Raw genomic sequence first — 23,970 nt, 5'->3', positions numbered from 1 at the left:
CTGCCAGGAGCTAACAAAACACCCAAGGTTCCCCCCTACAATGACAGGGGTGATTGTCAGCAGGCACCAAGGCCAGGGCCAGAAAGCTGTTGCATAATGTACCCCAGAGAATCTCAGTGCCTCCCAATCAACTCCACATGACCCTCTGTTATGGGTTCTGGGGGATGCCCGTGTGAAAAAAAAACTCTAGATGCACTTATAATTGCAAAGCAAATTGATTTTGTTAGTCGTAGTAGCAGTTGATAACATACTGACCCCTAGATTCCTGAGAAGCCGCCGAGAAGGAGACGGAGCATGGCTCCTGAGCAGGAGGGGTAGGCAGGCAGTGCACTTTTAGGCCATCCCCTGGATGAAAACGGCATGCATCTCGTCCTCCTCCCTCCCTCCCTCCACTCCAGGACCACACCCTACGTTTCCTTCTCAGGAGTGGTCAGTTACAACATCATCTCACGCAGGGCCAGCGTAAAATTCCCCTGAAATTTGCGGGGTCATGTCTCAGACTTTGTCCCTGGCCGCCGCCTCACCCCCCCGCCCCCCCCAGTCAAATGGGCACTCCTCGGAACGCAGCGCATCCGGCGCTCATCTCCACTGCGGTGACCGATGGCCGCGGGGAGGACGACGACACACACACCCGGAAGGCTGCGGGCCTCACTCGCCGCCCGGTAGGCGGCTGGGACGGCCCGATGCGATGGGGCAGAAACCGGCGCCCGACTCCGCCCGAACCGAACGCTGAGAGACCGGCTACACGCAGGCGCAGGAGGTGGGACTGCAGCCGGGCCCCGCCCGCCGCGCCCGTCCCTGCAGCAGCGCGCTCCGCCTCCGGCGCCGGGGAAGTGAGGTCACGCAGTATGGTGGCTCGGGGCCGGAGGGGCTGACGGGCCGGTGGTGTCGGGGATCCGTGTCCATCTTGCTCGGGAGCTGCGGCGACGGTCTTGCCTGTCTCGCTAGTATCGAGCGGCGAGACCAAAGCCGCGATGGCATCCGAAACCGCAGGACTGTGAGGCGTCAGAACGAGAGCCAGCGGGCCGGGCAGAGCAGCAGAACCGGGTCGCGGACGAGCCGAGCTGTCGCCATGGAGCTGAGGGTTGGGAACCGGTACCGGCTCGGCCGGAAGATCGGGAGCGGCTCCTTCGGGGATATCTACCTGGGTAAGGAGGATGGCTCGCAGGGGACTTAGCTGGCCGTTTTGTGGCTCTGTCGAGAGCATCGGGGGCCTAGCCGGGTCGGGCAAGTACCTCGGCTAGGAGCACAGCAGCAGTAATTTAATATTTCGTTGACATCATGTCCTAATTTGGACAGTGCGGAAATCGGGAATTCTGGTTTACTCGGCTGCCTCTTCTCATTGTTGACCTTGGGCACCGTTCGCGTCTGTCAGACGGACATAAGGGTAAAAATCGCCTCATTTAAGAACAAGGAAGAAAAAAACCCCAAAAATACATAAACCCTAAAAACCCCACAACCCACCACATTCGGAAAAACGTTTTGGGGAAGAAACGTGTACCAGGGTTAAATATCGCTGCAGTGGACTAGGAAAAATTGTTGGAAGGATGATTCTTTCTCCTGTGAGGCCTAAAAAAAAAACTTACACAAGTACAGGTGATTAGGTTGCAGTAAAAAAACTTTTAAATCCTTAAAGTAATCCTCATAGTTCGGCTGATCCTGTTGCTTGACCGTCGCCTAATCGTGATCGCTATGCAGTTGTAAAACGTACAGGATTGGAATTGTCTTTGGCAGTCCATTATTTTAGCTCTCTAGCATAATAGCCTAGCGCTAATGCTTATGACAAGCACAAGTAGTGGGTACAAGTTTTGAAAGAAGGTATTTTTAAAATACATATTCTGCAAACTCTCAAGCCGTATGAAGTGGGTTAAATCCAAAGAAGTACGAATGTTATGTCCCATCCTATAGACACAAGTACTCTGCTTTTGAAAATTGTGTTAATTTAGAAATGCAAATCAAGAAGGGGAGGAAGGTGGAACTTGTGGGGGCTAAGGTTTATTGACTGTGTATTTGTGGAAGACAAAAATAATGTCACTTGCTAGCTTATGTGGTATGTTTGGCAGTGCATGCAGTATGAGAGCTGGAGGCTGTTTTTCTAGACAGCAGTGCTTCGTCTTGCAGTGCACAGCTGGCATTCCAAAATAATTTGTTAGCTAAAGCTGCTTGTCTACAGATAATGAAGTACTGGTTATCCATAATACAGATAATATGCCTGATGAAAAATACACATTACTAACTGAAGGTATGTGGTTGTCTAGAGACACACAACATGATTCTTCCTCTCTGCAGTGCATGTTTAGAAGATCAAAGAGGTGACCGAGATTGTGGTAAAGCTTGTGTAAAAATCCTTGTTGGCTTCCGTTGGGATTTTGGGGGGTAATTAAGGCAGCAGTTAAAATCTGAAAAGTCAGATGATTTGAAAAATTTTAACTTCTGACTACTGCTCAGATAAATGAGTTGGTATTATAGTATTAATTTAAAGTGCAAGTAAAATAAAGGTTTATGTGTCGCTTTTATCTCTGTGCATGCAGCTCACACCGGTGAAGTTGCACAGAAAGTAATAGTTCTGTGTATGCTAGCGTAAATATTAATGCAATACTGAATTTTGCGCAGTAAATTCTCTGGGTTTTACGGGTTTTTTTTATTTCTAAATTTTATTTCTAAATAACCATCGTGAATTTACTTTCAGGGCTTACTGCAAAGGCCATGCCTGAGCCAGTAACCAGCACGGAAGTATGCAAATGGAAGATCCAGCTGGTGGCATGGGTTTATTTTTCCAGGGGAAATTACTGCCTCTCAAGAACTGAAGCCTTTTGTAGAGTCCCGTTTGGTTTGCCTACCACTATCTGGTAGAACAGATGTTTGAAAACAATGTTTTTTGTGATAATGAAGTGTGGTCAGTTTTTTTTAAAAAATTCGGTTTCTGCTCAGTTGTTCAGACTGTGCAGTAGTCATAAGTATCTTAAAATAATTTCTAAAATTATTTCAGAAGTCATTATTTATTTTTAAGCACACGTGCCCTCCGATAGGCCTCAGTGAATTTGTAGGTTACTTCAGCATACATTCCCAGCTGAGTTTTATGCTTTGAAAAGGAAGACTTGACTATTTTTGCCTGTTTTCAGTCCTCAGGTTTTGTCTTAAATGCAGCTACCAGGGTGTTGAAGACATTCCAGAGTAGAGGGGAGGGACCTCCTCCCTTTTCCCACCCTTCCTCTTTTTCCCTACTTTGGAATAAGGAGCCAACACCACTGTTAGTAGCATAGTTCTTTCACATTCTTTCTCTTCTCCTTCGTACCTCAAAATTTGTCTTCTGGGATTTGGAATGGAGGTCTGTGGGACAGGATTTTGACGTGTAAGGCACTATTGTAAATAAATGAGGATGGACAACTTAAAGAAAATAAAATTAAGGAGTTTACTTATGTTACCTTCCAGAGGAAGATATGAAAGAAATTGATGCACAGATATTCTAAATAGTATGAAAGGTGGACAGGGGTGAGCGGCTCAGCGTAAGCATTTGTTTTGTTGCCCAGACCACAAGGTCAAGTAGGAATGGGTCACGAAGACAGAGCAGTCGCAGTGTTTTCATGGTTTCTTGTGTTAGGTATACATTTTTCTTAAGAATGAGTTTTGGGTTGTAAACTAATTAAAATAATTTCCAGGGCCTTCCTTAGGGAAGAGTACTTTGCAATTACAAGTAAATTGGAATTTTACATTTTAAAAAAATACTTTCACAACTTTAGTCTTTCACTTATAAATGGTGACTTCTCATTATACTGCTTGTTAACACTTCTTTTAATTAGCGATTCCTTTCATAGAATTGCTGCCTCTCAAATATTATTGCATATTCCTTAAAGGAAGCTAAGCTTTTGGTGAAATACAGGGCGCTGTGAAATTTCAGAAAATTTGTCTCGGGATTGAGGTGTAGACATAAGTCCCTACTTGGGGACAAGCAGTGGATTGCTTGGCAAAACGATTTCCATTTTTATGCCACTCACATTGGTTCTGCTGGACTCAAAAATATTAATTGCATTATTTTAGTGTGAAATCTCTTGTCTCGAAGGAGAGGGCTTACACAGAAGTGTTCAGGCTGAGGATCTTGGCTTTCTTAGGTAGTAAAGATTTCTTGGGAAGAGCAAGTACGCTCAGAAGTGACCTAGGGAATCGAGACCACAGTCTGTGAAGTAACAGTTTAATAATGTGTTGAGCAGAACTTCATCCTGATAACACAAGTCTTGATCCTCCTGCACTGGTTTTGTGTTAATCAACCACAGAAGTCTGTAGCCGTCCATAGAAAGATAATGTCTTTCATTATATGCAGGCAGGAGTTTGTGTTTGTTTTCGATCAGAAAAGTTTTTTAAAAAAGCCAAACCAGCCAGAACCCCAAAATAACCCCATTGCTGCTGATTACTCATCAGTTAATACCGTCTTCAGTCCACATGCTCCCTGATTTTGGCTCCTGTGGAACTCGGGAGAACAAGGGAGAAAAGTCAGGAGATGTGTGGTTCAAAATCAAGATTTTCATTTGAGGTGGGGAGGTCAGTATTAAGATAAGTCCTTCCTCCTCGTATTGCTGATACGTGCTTTCACATCTCTGGGTTGAAGTTCACTGTGATTAATTTAAAGTCCAAACAAAATAATACATGAATGAAATGTGAAAAATACTAGATTACATGTTGAAGAGCTTTCAGTTACTGCGACCGTATTGTGACCAAAGTAACAATCCAGGATTCTGTCACCTATTATGCTAGATAAAAAAAGAGTCATATGAGACAGATATATGTACAGCCTTATTTTTCTTTTGCGTTTTCCAGTTGAGTACCTCGAGTTGTATCTAGAGTGAGCTTCATATGTTTTGTCAATTTTTAAGGTGCATTGTGAAATGCCTAATAAATACCTACTGGGGTCTCCACTCAAGGAGGCGCAGTGTTCCGGCAATACCACCTTGATACCCATGTGTGCATGCAAATGGAAAGACATTTTATTAATGTTAAAGAAGACACATAGTCTTGTGTGAGCTCAGATGGTTCCGTGCAGTATCAGCTCCTGGCAAAGTGAACGGTCATGTCTGCTTTGAGGTGTGGGATGTTAGCATGTCTTTGTAGCCTTAGTTTTCCTGACTTTATAGATAAAAGCCTCTAAAGCACTGAAGTAGCTCCTTAATCACAGGAACAGGATTTTGCAAGTATAAAAGCTAGATCAGTACGCTGTAATGGTCAAAGGAAAACATAGGGGAAAAAATAGGTAGGCAGAAAAATACATAATTATGCATCTGTGTCTTAATTGCTTTGTGTGACTCCCAAAAAGGGCATTATGGAACTGACAAAGGTACATTTAAGAGAAATGGGAAATAATATGCAGTAATTAAAAATTATTTACACAAGGAATGACAAGAGTTTTGAACTCTGAAGAGAGTTAAAGGAAAGTGAGGTAGGGTAAAAGTATATGCAATCCTGATCATGGAAAAAGTGAGTACAGAAAGATTGTTTGCTGTTTCTCAAAAAACCAAAGCAGCTAGTGAACCTCAAATTACGCTTTTAAGTGGGGATCAGATCAAACAGTGGGTGATGTTCTTCATGTGATCCTGAACCACGAGGTAATGCAGAAAAGAGCCAAATTCTGAAAGTAGAGAGACTTGGCATTATATCTGTGAAGCGTCACAAATTTCCTTTTGCCATTTCCTTTTTTTCCTGTAGATTGTAAGTTGCTTGGCTGTGAGAGAGTGTATTTTCTTGACTTTCTTTTAAAGAATGTCAGTTTCTCCCTATATACTTTGAAAGTGAACAGGTAAGCCAGTTTTTCAGTCACTTGATTCCTGAAACAAGAATTTAATGACATTTAAAGAAAGCTTTTTGGGACTACAGATTCTTTATTCTAGATAATCTGCCTTCCAGCCAAGTAAAATGAGGTGTCAGGGTACAGCTAGAGTATGTTGAGATCTAGGAAAGTCATATTTTTCTATTATTTATTGGAAATAGTCTCTATTTCCAAGGCATAAGAGGAGGTGATTTGAATGCCTAGCGTTTCTTCCGTTGGGGGGGGGGCTATGTGCTGCGTTTGTACATGTTAATTCTGAGCATTTCCACTGCAAACTGGAAGTGGAAAGACATCCGTGAGAAGATGAACTTGGTTTAGTTTTGTTGTTTTGGTTGGGGGGTTTTTTTGTTTTTATTAATGGGATAGCAGCAATTTTGGCTTCTTGTGCTACAGTGTTTAATAGTTGTCTCTTAAAATCCTAGTCTGTTGGAGAGTACCTCTGAGGTTTCAGAAGAATTTTTAGATAACCATGGCTGAAAGTATTTAATCTCTGGATGTTTGCCATTGAGAAGTAGTTTGTTGATGTTTGTTTTGTTTCGGTCTTAGCAAAGGAAATGCATCTTAAAAATATTTTGACTGATGTTTAAATTCTTCTGGTTTTAGGAACTGATATTGCTGCCGGAGAGGAGGTTGCAATTAAGTTGGAATGTGTGAAAACCAAACATCCTCAGCTCCACATTGAGAGTAAAATCTACAAAATGATGCAGGGTGGAGGCAAGCAAACTATTTTCCTTCTTCAAAGATTTTACTGGTTTTACATCTTGGATGTATCTGCCACCTGGTAGTTAATGTTCAGGATCTCTTTTGACAAATAAGGAGAAGGTGGGAAAGGTAGCAGGGCAGGTGAAGAACAGCATTTCAGTTCTGCAAGGGTTGTAGAGGAGCAGTTCTAAATCCATGGCTACCACGCTTCATGATAACCAGTAGGATCCTCCCAAAGTTTCTCGTGGTTCCCGAAATACTAAAATGGGAGGACCTTGTGCAATGTGAAACAAAGTTTTGTCCCAGAACAGTGATTTATTTCTGATTCTCATGGATCAGTGAAAGATGGTAACCACTGCTTGTGACCATTTCCCCTGACTTGCTTATTATGGTAGCACAATTCTAAACATTTTAAATTCAGGTTAATTTTTGTTGTACATGTTAGTATTCTTTCTTCTGAGTTAAAAATATTTCCTTGCTGAAAGAGTTCAAAGGCAAAATGGCATTAGTAGTGGAGAATAGGAGTGAAGCAACTTCATAGCTACCGTGTGTTGCTCTGCTACAATAATTTATTCATATATTTTGGAATTGCAGAAACGTAAGATTCCCATGCAGTTCTGGGACATAAACCCGTTGTAGTTAAGTTTTGTCTTTGTTTCGTAGTCCCTTGAATTCTTCCTAAAGGAGGCTATGCTTTTCATAAAGAGTACATTCCACACCATATCTGAAATGCCAAGTACAGTAATAAGACCTCTAGAAATGACTAATAACGTGTATTTGCATTTAGTTATTTTTTTAATTCCTGCCTCATTCAGTTGCCGCCTGCGTGTAGCTGGAATTGTCTTCGTAGAGTAACATGCTTCCTTGAAACTGGGTGAATTATGGCATTTCACACCAAAACTAGAATAGAGCTAACTCAGAGTAAGGCATTTGGAAATCTGAATAAGGCTACCTACATACAGGTTTATTTCAAAATAATTTGAGCATTTCTACATTTCTGTGTGAAATAAGGTTCCTGAGTTCCTCCATAAATTTGGGCTAATTATCATACTGTCAAACTGAATGAATAATGCATCTCGTAAACAATGCTACTTTGGTAGAGATTCACCAAACAACAAATACCACGGAACTGAAGGAAAGACAAGAATATGAAGGAAGCGTGGAAAATCATTGCAAATTTTGATGAAAGAGACAGGTATATCATGGTGATTTTGTAGGCCTTGAAACTAAGTTAATTTCTAAGGCCTTTTTCAGTAATAATATCTAGTGGTTTGTCAGGGTCTTTATTTTCAGACTTCCAATTTGTGCCTTATTGCATCTTAGAGACTACACGAGTATTACTATTGGTAAAATGCTTAGGGTTCAAATCCAACAAAGATGCTCAATATTTTAGATTTACAATGTAAGTACAAAGCCTGAAAGGTTTCTGGGGAAGAGGAAAAAGGCTATTTTTAGACCTCTGTTGCTGTAATTTTGTATTGATTCTGTTGGAAGTTATCAAAAATTTAATTTTGGAATGTCTGAAGGCAGCGTGAAGTATTAAACTTCACTGTAAATGGAAACATTCACAGTAATGACCCTCTTAGAATTCACCTTAAGAGCCTTGAAGATTTGTGTATGAACTGTATAAATCAAATTGTTATAATGAATAAACGGTTTATTTTTTTCTAGTGGGTATTCCCACAATTAAGTGGTGCGGAGCTGAAGGGGACTACAATGTTATGGTGATGGAGTTGTTGGGACCGAGTCTTGAAGATCTCTTCAATTTTTGTTCAAGGAAATTTAGTCTCAAGACAGTCCTATTACTTGCTGACCAAATGGTAGGAAACGGCTTTGTTATCTTGATGGTGCAATATGCTGGGATATTTAAACTTTTTTCATAGATTTTATACATTTTATTTCTGTAATTTAGAGGTGAATAAGCTGTATTAATAGAGAGAAGATTCAAAATTACTTCTGTTTCTGTAAATCCAAGCTATCCCATCAAAAGCGATTACCAGTTCTTCTTTAAGAACTGGACCTGCGCTGTTTGAAAACCAGGTGTTGCACTGCTCAAAGTTTAACAAATTTCCCCAGGAAAGTTTTTGGAAACAGATGTAGAATAGACACGGGCAAGGAGCTGGAAAGAAGGTTTGTCTGTTGTCCTCTAAACTATGTTCTTTTTAATGCCCTTCTATCTTGCAGTAAAAAGGGGGGTTGCCTCTTTCATTATTAAGACAGAATTGCTAGTGTTTTTGTCAGAAAAAGGTGTATGCTTAGTCTCTTGACAATGATTTTTTTTTTTGTGGTCTGCATTTAGATTAGTCGAATTGAATATATTCACTCTAAGAACTTCATCCACCGAGATGTGAAGCCAGATAACTTCTTAATGGGCCTGGGGAAGAAAGGCAATCTTGTCTACATAATAGACTTTGGACTAGCAAAGAAGTATCGAGATGCTCGAACTCACCAACATATTCCATATCGTGAAAATAAAAACTTGACAGGAACTGCCCGTTATGCATCCATCAACACTCATCTTGGAATCGGTGAGCCGGGGAAAGCAATAAATTGAAGCTTCAAATGTGTTGATGCGTGTGATTTTAGCGCAAGTAGATGTTGCTTTGTAGAGGCGATGTTGCTTTGTAGAGTCCCTATTTTTGATGCTAAGAGTGCAGCATGCATGGCCTTGCATGTCTTGATTAGGTGGAATTCACTCAGTTTGTAATGCTCAGGAATTACCACATTTTTCAATAAATGCAAGGATAATAGGCTTTTCTTGTACTGAACGAGCTTATCGTGGGCGTAGTAACTCTCAGCTGTCTTTTGTTCTTGTAAGGGTTTTTATAACAGTGTTGTTGCACAGACTTTTGTTTTTCCAGTAGAAAATAAAACCTAATGAGTTCACTTTTTTATGCTGTTGTAGAGCAATCTCGCAGAGATGACTTGGAGTCCTTGGGCTATGTACTGATGTATTTTAACCTGGGCTCCCTCCCCTGGCAGGGACTGAAAGCAGCAACAAAGAGGCAGAAATACGAACGTATCAGTGAAAAGAAAATGTCTACACCCATTGAGGTTTTGTGTAAAGGATATCCTTGTAAGTTACTCCTCTGTAACACTAGGCCTAAGTGTTCATGTTTTAGCAGTACTTCTCCTTTCTTTACGTTAAATTCTACCAGTCTTTTTCACCATCTCCTCCCCCCACCCCCCCACCCCTTCCTTACCCCTCATGATTTTGCCACATCTGTGGTAAAAATACTATGCTGAAGACTGAGATCTTTGTGTTCGTAGAGCATTTCTAAAGATCCCTTGTCTTAACTGTTGAAGTGCCCTCGAGTGGAAGGGTAGCATGGTCCATCTGATTTGCACTGTATTTTTTGTGTGTGTGTTGGCTGGATAATTTGTAACAGACAAATAGCTTTTAGCAAACTGCCTGTTTCTCTATCTGTGTGGGTACTGTTTCTTGGATAAATTGGATTGTATAGTCAGATGCACCTCTTACCTACTGCAGTTATTTCACTTGGGAATTACCATCCCAGGTTCATCTCGTTTGGCCTGCTGATGGATGAGAATTGAGAGAGGCAAAAGAAACCCTCCTGTATCCTAGCATCATGCCTCAAAGTGGTTGCGTTTCTCAGTTTGTTATTTACACCAAAACAATAATAAGCCATTTTTGAGTCCTGTAAAATGATACTTAAATCTGTTTTAAAACTTAGTAGCACTAGCTGTCATCAGAGAATGTTTTCATTTCACTAAGAGTTCGGTCTCTTCTTTCCACCTTCTTTGCTTCGGCAACTAGTTACAATGACAAGAACTATAGTTTTTGTTTGGGTTGTATGAAAACGCATCATTTTTGATGTGTTTCGAGTGTTGTTTCATGCATGTTCCTTTACGTTCATGAACTACGTGTTTTCTCTGGGGTTTACAGGCAGGGAAGACTAATCAGCTTCTCTTGTGCCATTTGTTAGAATTTCTTTCTTAATATAAATTAATCTCTTATTTCATCTGGGAAGACTTAAAGTCAAAAGCTGCTATTTTGATACTGCTATTTTCTCTGGTGCGCTGAATTCACTACAGTATTCACTTTTTTGTTTTGTAACTAATATTTTGCTTGCCATTTAAAAACAAGTGTTCAGGCTATTGTAAATTAAAAATGTGGCATGATTTACCTGGGAAATTAATGAGTCCCTTAGTCTTTGCGTGTTTTGTGACGTAGCAGACATGAATCTCTATGTGGCTTAACAAAGAAATGCTCTTCCTTGTCCCACAATAAATTGTGTTCGGTATACTCCAGGCAAAGTTTTTAATCTTTTCTCCCCCACGAGCTGTTGGTTAAAGAACTGTACTGTTGGGTCCTCTCTGCTGTTGATGAATGAGATCTTTGCCTGCTCAGTGGTAGAAAAATAATTTATTTTTCAAGGTTGACATGATAGATGGGTTATAGTGTTCCCTTCAGTAGATTTCTAGCATTAGATAATTATTCTTTTTCTTAGGCTTAGGAGATTGCCTTCTTTTCAGGTTTGGGGTGGTTTGGGGTTTTTTTCGACTCAGAATTATAAAAAGCCAATGTGAAGCTGAAGATAAAAAACAGGCTTTCTTTAATTACAGCTGAATTTGCCACGTACTTGAATTTCTGCCGTTCTTTGCGTTTTGATGACAAGCCGGACTACTCCTATCTGAGGCAATTATTCAGAAACCTCTTTCATCGGCAGGGGTTCTCCTATGACTATGTCTTTGACTGGAACATGCTGAAATTTGTGAGTAGCTCACATAGCTTTCTAAAACTTTGAATTTTTAACGGTTTTGGTTGGGTTTTTTACTACATTGTCAGTTTTGAGTATCTTAACTGATACTGTAAGATTGTCTTCCATTTTTCCTCCTGGCAGCTCTACTGTGTAGACAAAAAGATCAGGAAGTGAGGAAAGGGAGGAGATACGGAATCCGTGCTATAAGGCTTGAATGACAGCTAAGTTAAAGTTGCAAGGTTTTTAATGTGAAAGGCTTCTTAGACAGATCCTTTAGGGCAGTCACCAGGCTAGACTGTGGAATTATTACTTTCTCCCACCTTGATCTTTAACATGGGTCATTTGCAACTGTTGAGGAGGTGTCCAGCTGCCATAACAGTATGTGTGTACATTAGCATTTTGAAGACTATCCAAGCAGCCTGTGTGATCAAAATTTATGTCAGTTCTCAAGAAATTTTACCGAAATAGTTAATGCCTATCGAACTTCAGTTCATGTATTGTCCAGTTCTTTCTTTTCAGCATTTTTATCCAAACGTACAGCTGTAAGCTCCATAATCCCCCAAGTTGTTCACTACTCTTGACCACCTGTAGGGTGCAAGCAGAGCAGCTGAAGATGCTGAACATGAAAGGCGAGAACGAGAGGAAAGATTAAGACATACACGAAATCCAGCTGTACGTGGATTACCCTCCACTGCTTCTGGCAGGCTAAGAGGAACGCAAGATGTAGCTCCTCCTACTCCCCTTACCCCAACTTCACATGCTGGTAAGTAAGCACGTACCTGGGTAAGTGTACCTTGTAGACTACTCTAATTTGCAGTTTGTCTCTGGGCAGGGTTTAGCTTTTTGGTTTGGTTTTTTTCTCCCTTGCTTTTTTAGTAGATTGAAGGTAATTGCATATGCTCATTGCCTGCCAGTTGATGCTTGAATTTCCTCTTGTTTGGTTCTCTGGGATTTTTATGTGCAAACAGCAAGACCGTAATTTTTCCAGTGACCGTGTTAAAATGGCATTTCTCATTATGAGAATCTAATGCAGTTTTTCTCACAGCCAACACCTCTCCTCGGCCAGTATCTGGCATGGAACGAGAAAGGAAAGTGAGTATGAGATTGCATCGTGGTGCCCCAGTCAATATCTCCTCGTCTGATTTAACAGGCCGACAAGATACCTCTCGCATGTCGACTTCGCAGGTAAAAAAAAAAAAAAAAAATCTGTGTATTGAAAAAAATTAGGGCAATTTGATAAAGTTAATTTGCCAAAAGAACTTTCCAGGTAACTGATGGGATTTTGCACTGTTTTTGCAGATGATGTTCATTCATATAAATGCTTGACATTTAGCCTGAATGATGCGGGTGTAAAGAAATTTTTATTTTTACCTTGACAGCAGTGAGAGGATGCAAAATTATAGAGATGCAGCATTTTAACCTACAATTATGGGATTTAGCTCCTTGACTCATTGGGTTTCTTGTATCCGTTACCAGTGAAGAAGCAGAGTAAGAGGCAGTAGTGAATCCTGTTTCCAAATCAACAGAGCAGAGAATATTGGTGCAGAAAAGGCAAGATCCATTTGGTGAAGAACAGAAGGTGCAGTAGTGAAGAAATGTTGTAGTGCAGTGCTCTTAATTCAGAGCTGATAAGAGGCCACATACATGGATGATGGATACGTTGCAGAAGGCTCATTTGAAGAGAATGGCAGGAGGATAAACGATAATGATTCATAGTCAGCGCTGAAATCATCCTTACTGGTCACAGTGACTTAACAAAGACATTTTAGGAATCTTTCTTTTTAGGACTGATGATGTTAGATGTGTTTCTAACTCTGTACTATAGCTGAAACATTCCTTCCTCAGCATATTCACGTTCTTGTCCCAAACAGTGTGTGGCCTGGCTTTGTACAATTTGCTTTCAGTCTTACAGAATGGAAATCAGCCAAATTATAGACATTCTGCAACATTTCTGGGAAAACAGTGTGTTACGGGGACTGGTGCAATGACCTAGGGGTTTTTCCATTGTGCTTCACTACTGTGCAGGAGTTCTAACTGCATAGTTTTTGCCAGGGACTCGTTCCTCATTGACAGAGCACATTGACAAAAATTAACTCGGTTACTTTTGGCGTCATCACTTAATTGGCAGAGTTTATTGTTTTTGGATAATACATGGTCTTACGTACGAAATCTGACTGCCAGAAAGAACAGTTTTTTAGATGGGGGCCAAGTCGGTATCTCTAATGAAGACTGAGAGTGAACTGGGTGGAAGAAACAATTCCATTGTGATAAAAGCAAAGTGGCATTTTGTGGGCTTTCAAGCTGAATGAGTTGTTTCATCATGGAGCTGCGCAGGTACTTGTGCTTGCATGAGGGATGAACGGTTCAGGAGCAGAAATGGCTGGACAAGAATAGGGAGTAGGTGAGGTTTTCTGTATTGGGTTGGTGACAAATTTCACCATCTTAAATTGTTCACTGAACTGCTATTCTTGCCACCAGAAATTCTCATGTTGAAGTATTTTTAAATAGTATGAGAACAAAGAGGGTAGAGTTGTGCATAGTTATGTATCTTGTAAATTTGCCTAAATACCTGTTAGAAGAATGTAAAGAAGGTGCAACCGGACTGTTCGCAGCAATATCCAGTGAATGGGCAATGGACAGTGGGCACAAATTGAAATATAGGAAATTCCATTTAGACGTATGAAGAAACTTTTTTACTATGAAGGTGGGCATGCACTGTAACAGGTTGCCCAAAACGGTTGTGGAGTCTCCCTTTTCCAAAGTACTTGGAGCCCAATTGGACATTGTCCTGAGTAGCCTAGTCTAGTTGACTGTGCTGTGGGTAGTGAGATGGGGCTACATGATTTCCAGGGCTCCTTTTTGACCTTGGGTATTCTGTGAGGCTGTGGTGCAGAGTTCTCCCTGAACATTTACTTGAATGTAAATATGGTTTTCTGGAAAAGGTCTGTGGCATTCTGAGAAAATTTCAGATACTTTTCTCTGTTACCAGTCAGATATACAAGTAATAGCAGTAACAGACAGAAATGCAGTGATGCCGCTTAATTGTGTTACATGAAAGTGTATCTTTAATTTTTTTGTTATGTTCGTGACACATCGCTCAGTGCGCAGGTGACACTTTTCTAAGCATTTCAAGATATGAGTAGTACAAGTGGGCTTGTAGATACATTTTGGTTCTGCCTAGCCTGTAAAATGTGAATACTGTGAGGGCAGTTGGCAGTTTTCTGTGTAGTCTTTAAACATCCAGATACCTAATTTGTGATGGGGGCCAACAGTACGGTCTGGCTTAATGACGCATTCCATACCTGCCTTTTTTAACACTTTGCTTCAAGTATAGGATCGCTTGGTTGACTTCTTTACAATCCCAACAGTGGCCTAGTTGGGATCTTCTCTTGAGTTTGTCAGAACTAATCATTTGTTGCCTGCTGTATTCATTTAGTTCTTAAGACAGTGAAGCAGTGCTGGTATCTATTTGTGGTGACCAAATAACTGTGTGTGACTCTAGTATAATTTGAACAGATTCCCGTGGGCCTGTTGGAATTGGAAGGCAAGAGAGATTTGCAGTGGGAAATGGGTTAGATTGGAAGGGAGCTTAAAGATTGCCTCGTTCTGACCCCCCTGCCATGGGCAGAGAACCTTCCAGTAGGCTGCGTTACTCAGAACCCCATTCAGCCTGGCCTTGAACATCTCCAGGGGTGGGGAGTCCATGACCTCTCTGGGCAACCTGTTCCAATGCCTCACTGCCCTTTACAGTAAAGAATGTCTTCCTAAAATATAATTCTTCCCTCCTTCAGGTTAAGGCCACTCACCCTTGTCCTATCACTACATGCGCTTTTTACGTGCTATGTGAGCAGCCCCTCTGCAGCCTTCTTGTAAGCCCCCTTTAGGTACTGCAAGGCTACTCTCAGTTCTCCCCAAAGTCTTTTTCTTCTCCAGACTGAACAGCCCCAACTCTCTCAGCCTGTTTGCGTAGGAGAGATGCTCCAGCCCCATCATCAACTTAGTGGCTCTCCTCTGGACTCATTCTAACATTGTCAGTGCTGTTCTTGCATCAGGGGCCCCAGACCTAGGCACAGTACTTCAGGTGGGGTCTCACAAGAGCAGAATAGAGGGCAAGAATCCCCTCTCTTGAGTTGCTGGTCACTTTTCTTTTGATGCAGCCCAGGACATGGTTGGCTTTCTGGGCTGCAGGTGCACGTTGCTGGGTCACGTTGAGCTAATCTGTGAAGACCCCCTAGTCTTTCTCCCCAGAGCTAGTCTTGATCCGTTCTCCAGCCAGCCTGTACTTATGCTTGACATTGACCTGATGTGTATGCCGGACCTTGCACCTGACCTTGTTGAACTGCGTGAGGCTCCCATGGACCCACTTCTCAAGCCTGTTGAGGTCTCTCTGGATGGCATCCCTTCCCTCCGGCATGTCAACCACACCACACAGCTTGTTGTCAGCAAATTTGCTGAGGGTACACTTGATCCCACTGTCCATTTTGCTGACAAAGATGTTGAACAGCGCTGGTCCCAATACTGACCCTTGAGGAACAAACACCGCTCGTCACTGCTTTCCGCTTGGACATCGACTCATTGACCACAATTCTTTGAGTGCAACCATCCATCCAATTTCTTATCCTCTGAGTGGTCCATGTGTCAAATCTGTGTCTCTGAAGTTTAGAGATAAGGATATCATGTGAGACAGTGTCCAGTGCTTTGCACAAGTCCAGGTGGGTGATGTCTGTTGCTTTTCCCTCATCCACCACTGCTTAACTCCACTGTAGGAGGTTGCCGAATTTGTCAGGTATGATTTACCTTTAGTGAAGCCGTGTCATCTGACACCAGTCACCTCCTTATTGTCCATGTGCCTTAACATAGTTTCCAAGAGGATCTGTTACATGATTTTGCTAGGTGCTGAGGTGAGACTGGCCTGTAGTTCCCTGTGTCATCTTTCCTTTATAAAACTGGGGGTTGTGTTTCCCCTTTTCCAGTCAGAGGGAACTACGCTGGACTGCTGTGACGTCTCAAATATGATGGATAGTGGTGTAGTCCCTTACTCAGCTGGTTGCCATAGGACCCATGGATGTATGTCATCAGGTCCCACGGACTTGTGCACTTTCAGGTTCCTTAAACAGTCTCAAACCCCCTCGTCTTCCACAGTGGATGGTTCTTCATTTTCCCAATCCCTGCCTTCACCTTCTGCAACCTGGGTGGTGTAGCTGAAACACTTTACTCAGACTTCAGCTTGTAACACTTCCACTTGAGCTTGTTAGAGAAAATTCACTTTCTGTTTTCTCAGTTCTCGCTCTCTAGCAGGCAAGATGGTGCAAGTTGCAGGTGTCGATAGCTTCTGCTGTTACAGTCTCCATAATATTAGAGTAGCTCTTCTGTAATCAAAATTTATCCTTAGATCTTAGCCAAGTTACCAGTTATAGCCATGAGTTTCCAATTATCTTTATACCTTGTTCTTAGGAAAACCTAAAGTATTCGAGTTATGTGGCAAAGTCATTAAAGAGAATTTTGATTGGATAGATGTAAGAATATAGAAAGTCATCCGTATCACTTCTTTTCAAGAGAACCATAAAGAGTAGCAATTGTTTGTTCATGTCCATTCCAAGTGTGCTAGTTTCCTTAGTAAGTCTTAAGTAAGTATACTGCCACAGGTCCTTTTTCAGGAAGTGCTTAAGCTATACTCCTGGTAGAAAGCAACTTTTAGAGTTTGCCATGCACATCTACAGATGTTTTCTGTTAAGAACTACATTTGTTAGAGTTCTTATTTATAACTTGATGAATTAGTTTCATTACTTTATTTATTTGTATGCCTTGGTTTGGTAATGCAACGGTGCATCTGTAATCTCCAGCTCTATTCATCTAGAGCAAAGGCTGCTGCTTGTTAAACTCTGGACGGTGAAATGTGCAGAGGTTACTCAAACAAGGAAAGCTACTTGCCTCTAAGTAGAGTTCTTCTTAAAGATGACTACTCCACATGTTTATCTTTCTTTTTTTCCAAATTGAATTCTGATCAGGTCAGACTGAAACTGCAAAACTAAGGCTGTGGATGCAAATAATAGGAACCAAAATTCTGTTATGAAAACCAGGCATTCTCAGAGAAATTTAACGCTTGTGGAAAAATGGTAATTTGTAAGCATGGCAAAATAGGTGTCATTTATTCCCCACATCCAAGATAGTGTCCACATAGCACCTAAGTCATTCTCCTTAAAAAGACGTGCTGTTTCTAGCGCTAAGTAATGAGTGTTTACTGGAGTAACAGCTACCATGTCTATGAAATGGTTCATGAAACTTAAGTGTTTCTAATGCAGTTATGTAAATTCTGTGGCACATGTTGTTCTTTTCTGGATTATATGAAGTGAACGGAACAGTGAAAAACCTGCAAGTTGAGTTCACAGCGATGAACATTAGTGGGAGCTGAGCAGTCAAGCATAGTCTATTCAAATGTGTATTCCTGCAGTACTCCAAATTCTGGTTAGGATGAAGGAGTGGAGGCCATTTTCCTATATGGGGGAGCTATATCTGTGGTAAGTAATGACTGAGGGGGCAGGTGTAATGTTGGAGAGGTTAAGTGTGGTTTCATAATGAAAGGGCACAATTTCCTCCTTGAATCTATGTATGATACAGGAACGAACAGAAGCGGAGATGTTTCTCTGTGTCATTAGCGAGATGGATTGGGAAAACAGATTGTCCAATGCAAGAGTTTCAAATCTACTACTTTCAGTTTGTCTGAAAGCTAAGAAAATGTCTTGAGTGAGTTGGTGTCATGTTTGAGATACAATGACTTTAACAGGAATTAAAGGAGAAAACATGTGAAGAAGCTATTGCTTAAAATTAAAACCGCTAACATGTAAGGAAAGGCAAAACAGAGGTTTAAGTGAAGGTAGTTACCTACTGAAACAACTTCTAAAATAAGTAGATCATCTCTCCTCTCTGCCTCTGCATCAACACTGGATTCATTTCTAAGTGGTGTATTCCATCTAAAGCAAGTCTAAATTACAGGTGTGTGCAATGAAGGGTGGTGATCTGTGTTGGACAGAAAATCACACCAGCTGTTAAAAGATCCTTCTGTTCTTAAGCGCTCTTAAGTGAATTGTTCCCTAAGTCTCCTTTACACAGTTTTTAAACATTAAAGAGACATAGTAAAGGAGGTAGTAAATGAGGTAATGAGTATTCTAGTAAAAACTACTGTGAATCAGCTCTGTCGGTCCACATGCACAGACTGCATCCTGAAAGCAGTGATCATCTCAAGAGTCTAGTTACAGGTGAGTAGTCTTCATTTCCTTCGACAAAAGGTTCAGTCTGACTGCTCATGGCTACGCAGTAAGTTCTTTAATTTTTTTTTCTTGAATGTAGCATGTTCAGCACCCAACAGTCAGAGCTGTTGCAAATTCCTATTGGTAATAGAGGTATTCTCTCTGTAGTTGGAAGAAAAGATTGAAATACTGCACAAAGAAATGTTTTACTAAGTCTCTTTGATGGGAGACGTTTTTAGAAGACTACAGCCAACACTGGCATTGAGTAACTTAAATGTTGTGCCATACTTCAGTGCTTCTGCATTCTCCATTTCCTCATCCGCAAATCTTTCTCCACGTGTACATCTTAATAGGCATCATACTCTGCGTTGTTCTTCTGACCCTGTCATCTTCCTTTGAGGATTAATGATTTGTTTCTTTTACGTGTCTCTTAACATGATGGAAATGTCTTCTAGAAATCTGAAATCAGAGCTTCTCAAAAGATAGAGTTGCTACTGCAAGCTCAGTTTGGATGTTTGTTCGACATCTTTATATATTGGGGCAGTGGAACTGTTACAAATTGCTGTCTTTTCCCCTACCTCAGAATAGCATTCCTTTCGAACACCATGGCAAGTAGCTGCTCGTCTCCTTTCGTTGGAAGGCAGCACTGGGTGAGTGCTTCTCATTGGACACCAAAGCTTTGGATGGGGTGGGGAAAAAACTCTTTGGAAACATCTGACCTCTCCTCCTACTCATGTGATCTCATAGTTGTATCTGTGCCTTCTGGTCAGATGCTTGATGAAGCATTGATTTTTCTCTAACTTAAAAGTAAATGTCCTTCCAAAAGCTGAGTTATTGCTGCTGTTCCACTTGGACTCTTAAGCGGAATTGACAGTAATAGTAACCTAAAAGGTCCCTAAAATTGTTCAAGTATCAACAGTAAAATAACCAAGTCTAAATTTTAGCTGTTTGAGATACGTGTCTTTCCAAGGATGTTGATACAGGAGTATGTCATCCATTAAAAACCAGATCTGCTCAGAATCATAAAAGCAAAATACACGTATGAAGAGTTAATTGACAATATTACTCAAATGAGGCTATGTCTTGTCTTGTCATGAATGGAATGTTCTACTACAGCCATATCCATTTTTCACTGTTTTATATTCTTCTCCATGCCTTATGAGCTCTAATTTTAAAAATACTCAGATCTGTTCAGATCTGTATTTAAAAAAATGTTCGCGTACTAACAAGAATAGTTGACCATGAGCATCTCAGAGGTAGACAAACTTGAATTTGGGTATTACTAAGTCCTTTCCACTGTTTGGTGCAGTAGAAGTTTCTGCCTTTCTGTGTGCAGCTTTTGGCTTTTTAGGCTGTTCTGCTTTTGGCAATAATAGGTTTCGTATGAGAAATAACAGCTTTCAGTTGGAATCTGAACCTTAGTGGCTGAGGGATGCTTTTCTTAAATATTTCAGGAGCTTCTTTGCTTTGCTACTTATTAAAAAAAGGCTGTGAGATTTTTCTATTCCTTAATAAATTCTGTTGTATAACTCTTGTCTGCTGTCTCACTTTCCCTATAAAGCCTAAGCTTGCATTAATCCTGTATCTCTAGTTGGTGAAGAATCCTGCTATTCCTCTTCTGTTACTCTCCTGCTTTGTGTGCTTGGCTGACTCTGCACAAGCTGCTTCGTGAGCAGTTTATAACATTAAAAAAGATCCAACTGTAAATGGCAGCTTAACACTTTAAAGACCAGTTATCAGATCTTCGTAAAAAAAAAACAGATATAAAAATAAATGCAAAAAAAGCAAACATAGAGCTTTGCATTGAAAAGCCTGTGTACAGGAGACATGCAGATTCTGGTCTGGGTGGTGCCTGCATTAGTTGGCCTATATACTGTATGCCTTAGTATTTGTAGCTGTTTGCAACTGAAACGAATACTGAATACTGATCCAGCTACTTAGATGTTTCTTGCTTCTTAAATTGCAGAGATGTATGGTTGTTTTTCATTTTCGTGGTGAAAATGGTACTGAAATAATGCTACACTCTTACTTCAGTAGGTCGAGCTATGGAAATACAAGAAGTATCTTTTAACACAATGTCCCATGGAAAGTGAAAAGCTATTGAAAATAATGAATTTCTTTTTCACCTTCTTAATATTTGTTTAAAATTAATTATCCATTGAGTCTATTACTGTGCATTCATAGTGTTTTCATCTGGTTGGTTCTTTCTTCTGTGCATGTTTGTGCTCTGTCTAATTTTCTTCAAAACATCCCCTCTGGCTGGAAAGGTGCATTTTCCATGTTAAATTCTAATAAAAGAGGAAAATATTAGGGACATTTGTGTAGCTACAGGTGGGTGTGAAACATTGTATTGCTCATTGGATTTTAAATTCACATACTTAAATTCTGGCAATTAATAGTTTAAAAGTACCTTGTGAGACACTCGTATGTTAACTGGAAGGATATGTGCTGATGTTGTCTTGTTTTTTGGCTTTGGTAGATTCCTGCTCGGGTAACTACCAGTGTTCTCCAGTCTGCTGTGCACCGATGAAAATTATTTTGCCATGGAAGGCAGATAATGCATGGCTGATCTCCCATGTTACCAATGGCTTTACTAGCAAAAATACCCTAAACTAGAGCGGAAATTGGAGTTCTCCATGTGACCTAAAAGGCCCTTGGAGGAACATGCAGAGACTCCAGCAGCTGCCATTACAGGATGCTTTTGCCAGAAACCCAATGACCTTAAGAGAACCCTGTGGTAACAGGGCTGGAAAAGAAAGATGGTTTACAGAGTTCACCGCCTGTTACTGGGTGGCCATTTCAGTTTTCCCTCCACAGGCGGCAGACTTTACTCCCTTTTTATTATTCTACTGTAACTATAAATCTTTTACTTGGTTTAAGAAAGTTTTTTGTATCATTTTGCTAAAATTATTGGCTTACTTATCTGTAAAGAACTCTTGCTTTTGTCTGATTTAAAAATGTAGAATATAAACAAACCTGAACTAAAGATGATGGCTTGAAATTTCTTGTTTAAAAGATTAGTCTGCTAGGGAATATGTAAATGAATCAAAACCATCTGATGTTATTTAAATTGTTTACTTTCATGTATTGTCCCATTCTGAGTCGGTTTTCTCATGAATTTTTTAAAACTGTTAGAAGTTTATTTTACTGTTTGCTGTCTTCATTCACACTGGACATTTAACTTTCTGTGTAACACAAAGGAATTTTTAATACTCATTCTGTTTCGTAACAGAGGAAAACTTAATACCCTGCAGGAGAGTCTTAAGTATAGTAGAGATTGTCATGATGGATTTCTTTTTTGTAAAGAACGTGAAGGACAAAGTGAAAGACTGGCATTTGAGGGATTTAGAATTAGAAAGTTTGTTCTGTCTCTTTGTTTAGTTTGGGTGAATGGATACTTTCAAACATTGTTTTTTACTGCGAAAATTTTGTTTCCTCTTCTCTGAGGCTGGTTAGCTTGGAGGCTGTTACAAGTGCAAAATAGACATTGCTGCTGAGTCTTCAGTGAATTTGCATGTTTCATTCAGTATCCACATGTTTATAAATAAATAAATACATTGATTTTGGCCTTCTGTTACATGCCAAGACTCAAAAAAGGAATTCTTAAACAAAAAAACAAAAAAAAGCACCCCCCAAACTAGCAACGTATTCTTGCTGTGAAATCCTGAGAATTTTTACAATTCAGGTGTGTATCATATTTAATTCTTAACTATATTTGACTGAGTATGCCCAGAATCATTAGCTAGGCATGAATGACTCAATGTGCTCAGGTGGTTGCAGGTGTTGTTGGCTCCTGTTGGTTATGGAATATGGAAAATTCTTCATATTGTTACTGTAAATGGTCTCACAAAAGTACGTATTCTTTCCTTACAGTACTTGGAACAGTACCAGAGCTATTATGACTGAAATGATGGGAAGTTCTGTGTTGGAAATGGAAGTATATACAGAGATTTTGTTTGAACAGTTAGGTATTTTGAGAAATTCTTCCCTGCTTGGAGACAATTTTTAAAGGTGTATTGGTCTTCAGATTTTTATGGAGAGTAGCTTTTATTGTATGGGTGTTTACAAATTCTTTTTTGGCCCTCAATAGTCCACATACTGAGTATTATTCTTCTTTGGATGTTTTCATAACATTGGCTATTTGCTTGTGTGTACTCTGGGTCAGACTGGGGAAATGTGTGCTTGGGGAGAGTATAGTGGAAAAACTTGAGAATCTGATCGATTGATAAATTTGCATAAGAGAATGATTTCCTCAGTTACTATAAACTCTGGTATTTTAGGCATGTGCACTACCGTTTGAGCAGTTTTACACTTCACTGTGCTTTCCTTGTAAATATCTGTGGTTAATAGTGTGATGTTTGAGGGACTTAAAAAAGCAGCCTTTTTATTTTCTCTGTATCTGGATCATTAGATTGCTGTACTATACTTAAAAGTTGACTGCAGACTTCTAGAATTGTACTCACTTGTGGGCAGTTTTTGTCCTTTAAATAGTTAAATTCCATCATGCAGAAAATAGTTAGACTGTCTATATAAACCTGTGTATTGAAAACCAGTATCTCAAAGCACTTCATTTGTACTACCACTGTATTTGTGTACTTCAACAGTTGTGTAAATACATTCATAATAACTTCTGTTCTTCTTTGGTGTAACTTACTGACTTAAAATGAATCCTTACCCTTTACCTGATGCAACTTTTTTTTTTCTTTTCTTTTCTTTTTTTCTTTTTTTAAGGGGTTTCTGTACCTACAAAGAATATTGTCAGTTGCAAACATTTGAAGATACTGTCTTGATACCAAAACTTTCAGTGAAAGAGTTTGGTAGTTACAATCCTGGGGTATACAGGAAGAAAGAGAAAGCATTAATTGCTTTGCTCACAGAAAGCATGTCTTTTTGTCAATTTAAAGGTAAATGTTTTTGTTTGGATACTTCTTTTTCTTCCGTAAGTTTTTCATTTTGTACAAATGCTTTTGCTTATCAAGTAATGCATGGTATTGATAAGGACGTTTAGTAAGGGAATTGAGATTCGATCAGTTATGGGAGCTAGGATAAAAGCAAGAAAAATAGTGAGCTTTACCCACTGTGCCCTGTATAATAAAATTCTGGCTTTTGCTATGTGATTCTCAAAAGTCTATTATAATCTGAGGGTAGATGCACCTTCAGGAACCCTCTGTGTTTTCTTTTTAGCAGGCCTTTAAAAGTTGGAGGGATATTTTAATTTATTCTCATAGTTTTCATTTAGAACCGTGTGAGTGCTTTTATGTGGAAAGTACCGCCTGTGCTGCTGTTTTACATAATCTTGAATGGTTACAGAGTCCTTGAGTTTTTTGTGGTACAAGTATTTTTTTAAAAATTGAAAAGAAATCCTCTGCTTCAAGAGAGATATTGAGAGAAAACATTCCAGTTCATATATTTCACATTAACTTCATTAAAATATTCCAAATATCCCTTGGAGGAAGGCATGTAGAACTCATTGTTATTCTCC

At 40.1% G+C, this 23,970-nt stretch overlaps 1 protein-coding gene across 3 annotated transcripts; it reads left to right on the top strand.

Annotated features, from left to right (window-relative positions):
* The first annotated feature begins 824 nt into the window (after positions 1–824).
* CSNK1D (casein kinase 1 delta) lies at positions 825–23,600 on the top strand. Of its 3 annotated transcripts, XM_082294017.1 has the most exons (10): positions 826–1,148; positions 6,419–6,529; positions 8,189–8,337; positions 8,817–9,045; positions 9,423–9,593; positions 11,105–11,253; positions 11,833–12,004; positions 12,287–12,426; positions 19,072–19,138; positions 20,968–23,125. In XM_082294017.1, exons 1-9 carry the CDS (start codon positions 1,073–1,075, stop codon positions 19,102–19,104), a joined length of 1,230 nt encoding a protein of 409 aa, XP_082150143.1. In that variant the 5' UTR covers positions 826–1,072; the 3' UTR covers positions 19,105–19,138; positions 20,968–23,125. The 3 variants fall into 3 exon arrangements, with proteins under 3 accessions (XP_082150142.1, XP_082150143.1, XP_082150141.1); XM_082294016.1 differs by lacking the exons at positions 19,072–19,138; positions 20,968–23,125 and adding an exon at positions 23,220–23,600 and having other exon boundaries at positions 825–1,148; XM_082294015.1 differs by lacking the exon at positions 19,072–19,138.
* Positions 23,601–23,970: the final 370 nt, after the last annotated feature.

This window comes from Coloeus monedula, assembly GCF_965178545.1.
Source record: "Coloeus monedula genome assembly, chromosome: 19".
NCBI lineage: Eukaryota > Metazoa > Chordata > Aves > Passeriformes > Corvidae > Coloeus > Coloeus monedula.
This window is presented reverse-complemented; position numbering and strand designations above follow the sequence as displayed.